This window comes from Sorex araneus, chromosome 2 (assembly GCF_027595985.1).
Source record: "Sorex araneus isolate mSorAra2 chromosome 2, mSorAra2.pri, whole genome shotgun sequence".
Classification (NCBI taxonomy): domain Eukaryota; kingdom Metazoa; phylum Chordata; class Mammalia; order Eulipotyphla; family Soricidae; genus Sorex; species Sorex araneus.
In genome coordinates this window covers 220,839,304-220,852,026 of record NC_073303.1, presented here as the reverse complement: position 1 = coordinate 220,852,026, position 12,723 = coordinate 220,839,304, and the positions used below count along the sequence as shown (strand labels likewise).

Sequence of the window (12,723 nt, the reverse complement as noted above, 5' to 3'; positions counted from 1 at the left end):
GAGAATCCAACCTGGGTAGGCAATATGTAAGGCAAAAGCTTCCCAGCAGTACTGTATCTTTAGCCAGTTACAAGAAATTCTCATCCTAGATACAAAGGTGCAAATTTATACATATTTTATATCTGATTCTATGTGAACTATCTAATTATTATTTAAGTTTTCCCTATTTAAGGAAATAAAAACTAATTATTTAAGTTTTCCTTATGATATTGAAAAATCAAGGTCTCAAATGAAGGGAATCCCATTAAACTATGGAAAAGTACATAGGATTTGGAATACAAGTCATATAATAAACTAAATAATTGACAATTCTAAACAAAATCCAAGTAAAAAACATTGTTTTCTTTATCACTCACTCATTACTCTCACTTTTACATACAGATCAAGAAGACTCAGAAGCCAGGAATGAGAAATCACACAGCAATAACCACATTCATCCTCCTGGGATTGACAGATGACCCACAACTGCAGATTATACTTTTCATATTTCTACTTATCAACTACATGTTGAGCCTTGTTGGAAACCTGGTTATTATCATTCTGACCTTTGTGGATGCCCACCTTAAAACTGCCATGTACTATTTTCTACAAAACTTTTCCTTCTTAGAAATCTCATTCACATCTGCCTGTATCCCTAGATTCTTGTACAGTATAGTAACAGGAGACAGAACCATTACCTATAACTCCTGTATATCTCAGGTATTTTTTGCAGACCTATTTGCAATAATAGAATTCTTTCTTCTGGCAACTATGTCCTATGATCGTTATGTAGCCATCTGCAAACCCCTTCATTATATGACTATCATGAATCCCATGGTCTGCAAAAAACTTATCTCTGGCTGTTGGTTAATTACACTGTTGCTCATGATACCACCACTGGGCTATGTGCTGACACTGGAATTCTGTGACTCTGTAATGGACCATTATATCTGTGATGCTAATCCCCTCCTGAAGAGCTCATGTTCTGATACAGAATTCATAGAGAAGATGGTTCTTTTCTGCTGTTCATTTATCCTACTCGTGACTTTCACATTTGTGGTTTGGTCCTATGGAAGTATCATTCGCACAATTCTTGGTTTTCCCTCTGCTCAGCAAAAGAAAAAGGCATTTTCTACCTGTTCCTCCCACATGATTGTGGTTTCCATAACTTATGGCAGCTGTATCTTCATCTATATCAAACCTTCTGCTAAAGATGAAATGGCTACTAATAAGGTCGCATCAGTATTTGTTACTTCCATCTCCCCCATGTTAAACCCATTCATTTATACTCTGAGAAACAAACAAGTGAAAAATGCCTTGAATGACTTTTTTAAAAAACTGCTGCTCTTGAAATATCACAGGGGTTAAGGAGCTTGTCTTGCATGTAGCTGGTAGCTGATCAGGATTGTCCCATGAGCACAGCTGAGAGTAAGTACCTCAACTGAGTAAACTATCTGATAGTTTACCTTTTACTTTTGGTATATATTTGCAGCATCCTTAATTTTAAAGTTTATGTCTAGTCATCAGAGTAGTTTGTTTTCTCCTACCATTTCCTTCTATTTCAGGGCTAGAGTAGGACAGTCATGAGGGCAACTGCCTTGCACATAGCCCACCCGGGTTTGCTCCCCAGCAGCCTGTATGTTCCCCATGCAGAGCCAGGAGTGATCTCTACACTCAGAGACAAGGAAGACTGTGACCCCGCAGGATGTGACCCCAAACATACAAACAAACAGTGAAACTTTCCTTCTAGTGTGATTAAAGTGTATGTACTTGTCTAGAGGATTGTCTAAGTTTGATAATGATTTCCATAATCAATTAAGAGCTATTTGTGAAAATTTTGATATTTTCTATGGCTAAAACAGCTTTATAGTTCATTGAGTAAGGAATGAAAATAAAACCCTAATTACAACTTCTGTTGTGCATTTAGCATCTATTTTGATTTTTTTAATTGCTTAAAGAAATAACACATTTCTGGAACTCTATGAAAATATGTTCTAAGTATATACTTTTAAAAGATTGTCATAGAGAAAATTTGTCCCTATAGTGACCTACAGTGATTTCTGATTATCAAATTTAATGTGCAATGAATGTGATAGTACATCAGAGAATTCAGTATATAGAAAAAGTTTTATGTCCTTAAGACATAAGCTATAAGATATTTTATAATTATTAATCACAAATTAAAAATTAAAGAGGCTATAGATATAGAACAGGAAGTAATGTCCATGCCTTGCACATAGACAACCCCAATTCAATCCACAGTATGACATATGGTTACCTCAATACCACCAGGCAGAATCAGGAGTACACTCACTTGTACACCATTGAGTGCATTTCAAGTACAAACTAAAGATAAAATAGTAGACACACTTGTTTTTGATTCAACAGTTGCTTTAATTTACGTTGTGCAAGATACTGGAATTCTGAGACATTTATACTTAATTTTTATGATGAATCTGTATTTTGTTCCAGAAGTTATCAAACAAGACAGTAGGTACTAGTTTAAATGGTAGGAAGAATACAGTTGGGGTAGGTTTACATTTTTAATAATAAATGGAATAATAATATGTGAATTATTCATTGTAATTTGATGATGCAGTTAATGACTTTATCTCATATTGCCTTTTATTGATCTCTAATTTCTTTCTCTCTGAAATTTTCCAACCCTAATTATACTTTTGCATATTATATAAAATGTCTGCAATATTAGTTTATATAGCTAAAACTACAAAATTCCTGGTTTCTATCTCCAGTATATTAATTTCTAATATTTCCACACTTATTGGTGGAAAATAATAATGCATTACAATTTTTTAAATTGGTAATAGAAGTGCAAGAAAAAAATAGCCCTTCACACTAAAGAGTCATTATATTCTCCAAACAAGATAACATAATTGCTAATTATACACTTTCAATGGGGAATTATTACTTTTGTAATTTACTTGATTCTATGCCCCAAAGATCCAACAGGGCATAGTAAAAAACTGTACAAAAGAAAAATTTCTTGAAAATAAGAATTATCCTTCCTCTAATAAACGTTTTGCTAAAAATATTATATATATATTAGAGTTCAATAGAGTATATATATATGTATATATTGAACTCTGGTGAAATTGTACAGGTTAATTCGGCTCTTACCTTGCTTATGGCCAACTCACATTAGTTTCCCAATACTCCATCAAAACAACGAGACATAAGTTCTCCATCAAAACAACGTTCGTAAGTTCTACGAACGGTCAGTGTGACTAAATAATTATTTTATTATATTTTATTTTAAATAATGTAGTGGTATACTGCTCTTTATTCAGCCATTGATTAAACTTATTTAATTGTACATGAACTCTACATTACTTTTTTCAAAAAAATTTATCACCATGAGATAAAATTGCAAAGCTTTCATGTTTGAGATTCAGCCATACAATGATGAAACATCTATCTTTTACCAGTTCACATTTTCTGCCACCCACATCCCAGTCCTAAACTGCCTCTATGGCATAGAATTTCTGCAACACTCTCTATCGAATTTTAGGCATCAGTTTAGCTCAAAATTTCCCAACACCATTCAAGATACCTACCAGGGGCAGACGCTAGATAATTTTATTTTCCATTGCTCATTTTGAATATCATGAGAGCTCACATGGCCGTGATTGTAAGTGAAATTTTTAGAGTGTAAATGATTGGGTTCCAGAGACATCTCTGTATGGCATTAATCCATTATGGGATTTAATTGGGAGTCTCTGGGCAGGGATGTTGGTGTGCTAAGATGGAGCCCAGGGACAACTTGTGGGCATGACAGCCAGTCGGCTGGGTGGGCTGGGACCTGGGGAGGGGCAGCCCAAATCCTCTGCTGCCACGAATCCTGGAGATTCAGTCCTGGAACCCACATAACTGGGCCTTACTTGTGGAAGCTCTTGGTCACCAAGATTCCATCTGAAGTAGGGGTCAATAATAATTTTTAGAAATTGATATGGGGGTTATAAATGTAGCTCAAAGAGTGCAGTACATGGCTTTTGTTCCTCAAGAACTTTGGTAGTACCACAACAACCTGAAAACTGTTAGTTGCAAACATAGTTTGTATTGTCAAAAGTTCACTTCCAGGACATTTATCCCTGAGAGCAAACGTCAACTATGAACAGTGAAGCATTTGTTTTATTATTAAACAATTTAACATTAGTTAAATAGTATACAGTGACATAAAATTTGTAATGTTCTAATTTATTTAATTCACCAACAGAGAAAAGAATAATCAACTATTTTATCATATGTTCAGAAATGAACTAATAAAGTTGCTGTCATATTCTGTCAGTTCAGAAAGTCCAACAAGGTAGGAAAAATCTTAAGACTTACAGTCTGAGAGGCCAACAGTACTGTTGGTAGGACAGTTGCCTTGCAATGGACGACACATGTTTGTTCCCCAACATTCCACATGGTACCCCAAGTATTCCCTGGAGTGATTTTTGAGTGCAGAGCCAGGAGTCACCCCTGAACAACAATGGGGTGCTCCTTTCCCCCAAGAAAGTTAAAAAGTAACACTATGGAATACAATAGGTATGACTAACTATCTTTTGGGAGTTGTATCTGCAAGTTAACAAAAATATAATGAACTTGTGATTAACAAATTCTTGATGTTTATAAGTTACCAAGAGCTTGAAAAATAAGTAGACACTACTTTTGAATATTTATTGCTGCACATTTCTTCAAAAATTTATTGTATTTATATTTCTATTCCTTGCTTCCAGAAGTTATGTTCATATCATACATAAGGTATTTATGAGGCCTAAACAAAGTCACTTATGTCAAATATTAACATGAACTTATTAAAAATATCAGAATAAAACCTGTTTGGGTCTTGAATCACATGTGGCTTGCTCAGGGCGAATCCTGACTCTGTGCTCACCTGAGGATCAATGCTTACAGGGCCCAAAAGACTATATGGGATGGCAAGGATTTACATATGTTGGACCACAGTGCTCTGTGCACTATATGTCAAACATTATACTATGGGTTGTGGTTTAGTTTTGTTGTTTCTCAAGGAGTGGAGTTGGGTCACACCCAGCTATGCTCAGGTAGGTATTATTACTGACTTAGTGTTCAGGGATTACTCCTAGCAGTGACCAGGAAAACTTGCAACAATGGAGATAGAAAAATTGTCATCCATAGACAAGACAAGGATCTTAACATATATCTTACAATCTATCCAGTGTATCTAATGGTGTAATTCTCAAAATTTGTCCAATTTTAAATTTAATCAATAAATTCAAATTAACCTACATTTATTAAAAGAATTACAGTTTACATAAAATTGAAAAAAATTGCATTAGTTTTTATTTTGTGTTTAATCTTTGAGGTGGCCAGGGAACCCCAGCGGCTCTCCCTCTCACTGCTCAGGTTAGGGGGTCTTGGACCACTTGCCCAGCTGGGGTGGCCCATGCCATGGTTTAGATGAAAGAAGAACGAGGACCAAGCTGGTTGCTGATTAGTTGCCATTTATTCAATCTCTCATCTCTTCCATCTCACAGACCTTCCTTCCTAGCCCTTGCCACAGACACAGACTACAATTCTCAGGCCAGATTCATCATTCCTAACCCTAGCAGGGTTCGAATCTAGTTATTACTTTTTGGATCATGAGAGAATTTATCCATGATCATGCTCTTAACTTATAGTTAAGCATTATGGCATTTTGGTCAGGCCCATCTCAGGCAACTGAGGCTTAAGTTGAGAGAACAGATGCCCAGGAGGAAAATATCTTTGAGAGTCAAATTAATTCCTATGTTACTAAAGCATGTCATTTACTGTCTCGAGAGTCATATTATTTCCTATGTTACTAAAGCATGTCATTTACTGTCTCCTGTGTCCATATAAAAAGAACATTGCTCTGAATAAACTATGAAAAGGACTTAAAGAAAAGAGGAAAACAATATTTACAAGTCAACAGAGCACAAAGAAAAAAGTTATAAATAAACACATAGGAATGGGAGCACTGTGATGGAAATAACTCAAATAACCTAAGCTCCCTGCTGCAAGGCAGAAAGGACAAACCAATGTTATCCTACAACTTTGTATTAGTTTATAACCTTTTAGATTTTAGAACACTTAAATTAAGAGTTAAATTTTTAAGTACCACCAATTTAGTATCACATATTTATCATTATAATATATATATACAAAATAAAACAACACAAAAAGAATGTTTATGTTTTAGAATGTTTAAAAATTTTCCAAGTATTTGGAAACCAACTGCAGTAGCCAAGTGTAGTGTTTATGGAGAAGATTTTTAAGACTTATTTTTGTCCTCTTTAGAATTTATAGACCTGGAACTTTGAAAATAATGATGGGAGGGATTGTGACAGGTATTGACATTTAAAGAGACATCTTTATTTATTTATTTTATCTTGGACACTAGTCGACATATTATTCTTTAAATAAATGAATATTGTACTCTTCAGATATGTCTGGCTTCGAGTTCAAATATCTTTGGATCCATAAAACTGCATAGCTCTCAAGAGGTTGTCTGGACAATTTGCCTAGCCCAAATATGAGCACAATAGTCTGTATAATGAAAAAAGTACTAATTATCATAAATGAAAAAATGTTCCAATCTCTGACAGGAGCATGAGATGCTGAATTTGGTAGGCAATGCTGAAATGGCTGCTTCTGGCAGCAGGTAGACAGGGCAACTTTCATGCTACTTCCCATATGATGTTGACTAAACTCCAAAACTCAGTTACCGCTTTGTAGTAGAGCTTAAGGTTGGGCAGGGTGATGCCTCCCATCGTCTTTTTCCCAAGCATTGCTTTACTATACGTGAGTGTTTGTTGTTCCATATGAATTTCAGGATTGGTTGATCCATTTGTTTGAAGAATTTTATGGGTATCCTTATAGGGATCGCACTCAATCTGTGTAATGCTTTGGGGAGTATTGCCATTTTGACAATGTTGATTCTTCCTATCCATGAGCAGGGGATATGTTTCTATTTCCTCATTTCGTCTTTTATTTCCTGGAGTAGCATTTGATAGTTTTCTTTGTAGAGGTCCTTTACTTCCTTAGTTAAGCTGATTCCGAGGTACTTGATTTTCTAGGGCAAGATTGTGAACAGGATTACTTTTTCATGTTGCTAATATTTTGTTGAGGATCCTGGCATCAGTGTTCATCAGGGATATTGGTCTATAATTTTCTTAGTTAGTGGTGTCTGTGCTTTCTTTTGGTATTAGGGAGATATGTGCCTCATAGAAACTGTTTAGGAGAGTTCCTGGTTTTTCAATTTCCTGGAAACACTTGAGAAGAACTGGAAACAGGTCCTCTTGAAATGTTTGGAAGAAATCGCTAGTGAATCCATCTTGATCTGGGCTTTTGTTTTTGGGAAGATTTTGATTACAGTTTTGATTTCCTTGATATTAATGAGTGTATTCACATATTCCAAGTCTTCTTGGTTCAGTCTTGGGCGATGTAGGAATCAAGAAATGTATGCATTTCTTTTAGGTTCTCTTGTTTCATGGCATACTGGCCCCAGGCTCCCCTGCTTGCTACCCTAGATCTGCCCCTCAATAATTATTTTTAAAAGTGGATATGGTGTCATGACTTTAGCTCGCCATATATTACTTGCTTGCTTCGAGGATTTTGGTAGTGTCATGGCCTCTTGAGGACTGTTATATTAAAACTAGTATTGCATAGTCAAAAATCTGTACCACTGTCGCACTGTCATTCATCCCGTTGTTCATCAATTTGCTTGAGTGGGCACCAGTAACATCTCCATTGTGAGACTTGTTGTTAGTATTTTTGGCATGTCGAATACGGTACGGGGAGCTGCTTAATATTCCACTATGTATATTTACCATGCCTCTTAATCACTGGTTTCCTTTTAATCCAAAGCTTTCTCATTAATAAACAAAACTTTAAGAGTATTTTTAAGACATACACCCCATATTTACTGTAGTTTAGTATCTGATGGTTTAGTTATACACAGATATCTTGACTATACATCTTGTCCCTATGTTCCTTCAGATCCTTTCTAGATTCACTTATGTATATTTTATTTTCTGTAATCTAGGGTTACATTTCTATATGCAAATAAGGATATAGTAAAGAAATAAAATAATTATTCAAGTCCTAGAGGAGTACAGTATATAAGATCTAACTGACCAACATATCATCCCAGTGCATTGGTAGCAACTTAAGCAACTTTGAAACAGCCTAGATGGCCCAACCATTTGTGACTACTTTGGAAGCTCATTTAATGAGCATTGCATCCATGAACCCTTGTATTAAACCACCAGACTGATTGGGCAAGAATATCAGGTTGGACTCACTAAGAATCATCAGTATCCTGAGCATTGTTTGAAATCCCCAGTATTCAACTCTACTATATTTAATGGTGGATTTATGTGATGTCCAGTAATATAAAATACCTTGCAATTCAAGTTAGTAAAGGAGTTGAAAGACTTAAATATAGAAAACTATAAAACACTGTCACTGTTACTGTCATCCCATTACTCATGGATTTGCTCGGGCGGGCACCAAAACGTTTCACATTCTAAGACTTATTGTTTCTGATTTTGGTATATCCAATATACCATGGGTAGCTTGCTAGTCTCTGCCGTGCAGGCGCGATACTCTCGGTAATTGCCGGGCTCTACACTCTACAAGAGGGGCAGAGAAATCGAACACGAGGGTCAGCTGCATAAAAGGCAAACACCCTACCTCTGTGCTATTGCTTGCTTATAAAACACTATTGAAAGAAATAGAAGACAATAGCAGAAATTGTTTAAAGATCCCACATGCATAGTTTAGAAAATACACATTTTCAAAATGACTATCCCACCCATAGCAATGTTCAGATACAATGCAATTAACAGGAAATTTCCAAGACCATAATTTAAAGACTTATACTGCACAGAAGCAATAGCACAGCGGGTAGGACCTTTGCCTTGCACACGGCTGACCCGGGTTCAATTCCTCTGTTCCACTCGGAGAACTAGCGAGCTACCGAGAGTATCCCACCCACATGCCAGAGCCTGAACAAGCCATCCAAAGCGTATTTCATATGCCAAAAAGAGTAACAAGTCTCACAATGGAGATGTTACTGGTGCCCACTCGAGCAAATCGATGAACAACAGGATGTCTGTGACAGTGACAGTGACTCCACTGTAAAGCTTTTTTTCCCTCCTGTGTCTTTTTTTATTGGGATCACACCTGAATGTGCTCAGGGCTCACTCCTAGCTTGGTGTTCAGTGATCAATCCTGACCGTACCTGAAGACTATATGTAGAGTTAGGAGTGTGGAGCAGGCCATTGAACCCTGGTCAGTCATATACAAGGCAATCACTTTACCTGCTATACTATATCTACGGTCCCACCAAATCTGTATTTATTTGCATGGATAACTGTAGCTATGTTTCATGGTAACATTGGGTAGCACTTCTTTGTATGTATACATATATTTTTATATTAAAATCAGTATAAAAATCAGTATATATTCTGTTTACACTTGGGTGTATGAACTTTAGAGATTCCCTAATGACGGGTTGTCAACAGGCAACTGTTAAACCCTTGTTACTATCTAGGAGAGTTATTATTTCTAGTCCCCAAAGACATGGTTCCCAATGACACCTCTGCATATGTCTTGGCCATTTTTCCATTCTTAGTTTCATTACTCATGTTTGAACTTCAGTTACAAGGGCCACTCATTTTTACATAGAGTGACTTCTGTATCACAAGACACTCTGGTAATAAAACATTTTCCCCAATCCATTCTTTGAAATTCTATCTTTGGCTGGAGTAAGTGTAGCAGGAAGGGTGAGTGCTTTGCATGCCGGGTTCTCTGTCCAGTCCCAATTGCAGTGATCCCTGGGTGTGGAGTCAGGAGTAAGTCCTGAGAACTACTACTTGTTACACCTACCAAAAAAAAAAAGACACTCATATCTTTGTCTAGAGCAATTAGATTCTATCTGTTTCTGTATCTTTTAAAAGTTATCTTATATATGTCAGACTACTAAAGAAACAATTTTATTTTAGTACTGAGTTACCAACACTCAGTTCCTAGATTGAAAGTAGATTAGGCTCTTCAAGAATGACTTTTCATTCAAGATGAACTGAAAATTCTTAATATTCCATCAATGGGTGGTAACAAGGAGAGACACTTAGAAATATGCTGAACTACCATGTCTATGTGTTCAACTTAGGCTGTATTACCTTCCATTCTATTGGTAAGTAGTCTAGAATTTTCTAATATTAGTATATTTCTTTTACTTGTGTTTTAGGTTTTTGGTGTGAGATATATAATTTATGTCTTTTTGAAAAAAAGAGCTATAACAATCCAGATATTTCAGAAAAATTAAAACTTTTTTCATTTTTTTAGACAATTGAAATACAAACAAATCACAATTAAATAAAATCATTTTTCCAAGCATTATGAAAGTTCATATATTTCCTGTTTACTTTTCCTTCATCAGATGATCAGGTGAAGCATATTTGCAAATGAATTCAAGTTTGCAATTTGAATAAAAAATCTTTCTGAGTACTTTGAAGAAAAATTTCTGGGGGCTGGAAGGATGGCACAGTGGGTTAGGGCATTTGCCTTGCTCGATGCCAATCCGGGTTCGATTCCCTGCATCCCATATGGTCCTCCGAGCACTGCCAGGAGTGATTCCTGAGTGCAGAGCCAGGAGAAACCCCTGAACAACACCGGGTGTGACCCAAAAGGCAAAGAAAAAAAATTCTGATAATGTTATTTCAAAATGTATTTTTAAACCAAGGTAAACCTATATCTCCTAAATAGCACAAAAATAGTTAACATTATTGCAACTGGTTTTACCAATTTAATTAAATGAAAATATTAATGGAAATACACTTAAAAGAAAATATGGGTAGATTAATTTGCTTTATCAAAATTCTTTCTTCCTGATTATCATAAGCATGGAATGTGAGGTGGATCAGCAATGTTGAACCTTTAGGACATGGGTTTTTGTTCCAATAATACTCTTAAAGTCCTGAGAGATGAAGAATTTTATCATTTGTTTTAGAAAGTTCAATATCCAGAGAATCTGTTTGAAGATTTTGAGAATACCAGATGGTTATTCTCTATCAAAATGAAATTATTGCTGTTATCACATATTATTAGCTTACTAATTATAGACATTTTAATTTTTAGAAAATCATGACTATCATCTGTTATTATTTTGAAAGAGGAAAAAATAAAACCTGAATAATCTAGGCACTGATAAAATACACATATGGAATTCTTACAGGTATAATCTAGAGTAAATATCTAGAAACTACAGTAGAGTTAGATAATAATACTCTTGGGGTTGAATTTCTTTCTATGTTAATTTTTTGGTGTGAGATACATAATTCATGCCTCTTTTTTAAAAAGAGCAATAACAAGCCAGATATTTTCAGAAAAATTAAAAATTTTTGTCATTTTGTTCAAGACAACTGAAATAAAAACAAATCACATTTAATACATGCATTATGAAAATTCATATATTTCCTGTTTACTTTTCCTTTATCAGATGATCAGGAGAAGCATGTTTTCAAATGAATTCAAGTATGCAATTAGAATAAAAAACCTTCCTGAATACTTTGAAGTAAAATTCCTCATAATGTTATTTCAAAATATATTTTTATACCAAGGTAAACCTATACCACCTAATTAGTATAAAAATTGTAACATCATTGCAACTGGTTTTACCAATTTAATTAAATGAAAACATTAATGGACATATACTTAAAATAAAATATGCATAGATTAATTTATTTTATCAAAATTTGATCTCCCTGATTATCATAGCATGGAATGTGAAGTGGATCAACAATATCCAGAGAATCTGTTTGAAGATTTTGAGAATACCAGATGGTTTTACTCTATCAAGATGAAATTTTCTCTGTTATAACATATTATTAGCTTACTAATTATAGACATTTTAATTTTTAGAAAATCATGACTATCATCTGTTATTGTCTTGATAGGGCTGTTATTTTCTTGATAGGGAAAAAATAAAATCTGAATAATCAAGGCACTGATAAAATACGTACATGAAATTCCTATAGGTATAATCTAGAGTAAGTATCTGGAAACTAAAGTAGAGTTAGCTAATAATACTTCTGGGGTTGAATTTCTTTTTATGTTACCATGGAGGAAAATTATTTCCTTGAAGTTTTTGTCAACTATTGGAAATATCTTCCTATATCATTTACTACATACTAATGCTTGAGAAAAAATTTGGAAATATAATGCTTTATACTGAAATTGGAAATTGGAACAATCTTTGGCCTTAAATACATAACTACTAGCATATAATTATAGTCAGCAAAGTTCACCTGGTATATGAATAATACAGGAAATGAAACACACTGGTCACAGGGGATTTTGTTTGATGTGAAAATGTAAGATCATAAGTTTCAGAGTAAAGCGAATAGCAAATAATATGAGCAAAGAGGATATTAAAGAAAGAATAATTATGGGTCAAGATTTTAACTCCCTAGGTTAGAGCCATAGTACAGAGGGTAGGGCACTTGCCTTGCAAATGGCTGGCCTGAATTTGATCCCCACACCCATGATGCCCCCAAGCCCTGCCTAGATTGATCCCTGAGCTTTGAGTCAAAGGCCAAACCAGAGTCAGTCCTCAGAACTGTTAGGTGGGGTTCCAAACAATCAAAACATACACAAAAAGATTTCAATTTCCTTCATGCATAAACATTCTGTGTGCAATATTGCAATCAATATTCCTAAATTGTTAAACCATTTGAA

The 12,723-nt window shown here is 35.0% G+C and overlaps 1 protein-coding gene across 1 annotated transcript; it reads left to right on the top strand.

Annotated features, from left to right (window-relative positions):
- Positions 1-405: 405 nt before the first annotated feature.
- On the top strand, positions 406-6,647 carry LOC101537958 (olfactory receptor 6C2-like). The gene is made up of 2 exons (XM_004601889.2): positions 406-1,284; positions 6,588-6,647. Exons 1-2 carry the CDS (start codon positions 406-408, stop codon positions 6,645-6,647), a joined length of 939 nt encoding a protein of 312 aa, XP_004601946.2.
- The last annotated feature ends 6,076 nt before the right edge of the window (positions 6,648-12,723 follow it).

What these genes read in the sequence shown, in the direction of transcription:
- LOC101537958 (XM_004601889.2), top strand. Translation starts at nt 406, where the DNA reads ATGAGAAATCACACAGCAATAACCACATTCATCCTCCTGGGATTGACA. An exon ending in ATACTCTGAGAAACAAACAA is followed by an intron (nt 1,285 to 6,587) that starts GTGAAAAATGCC and finishes AATCTCTGACAG; the next exon opens with GAGCATGAGATGCTGAATTT.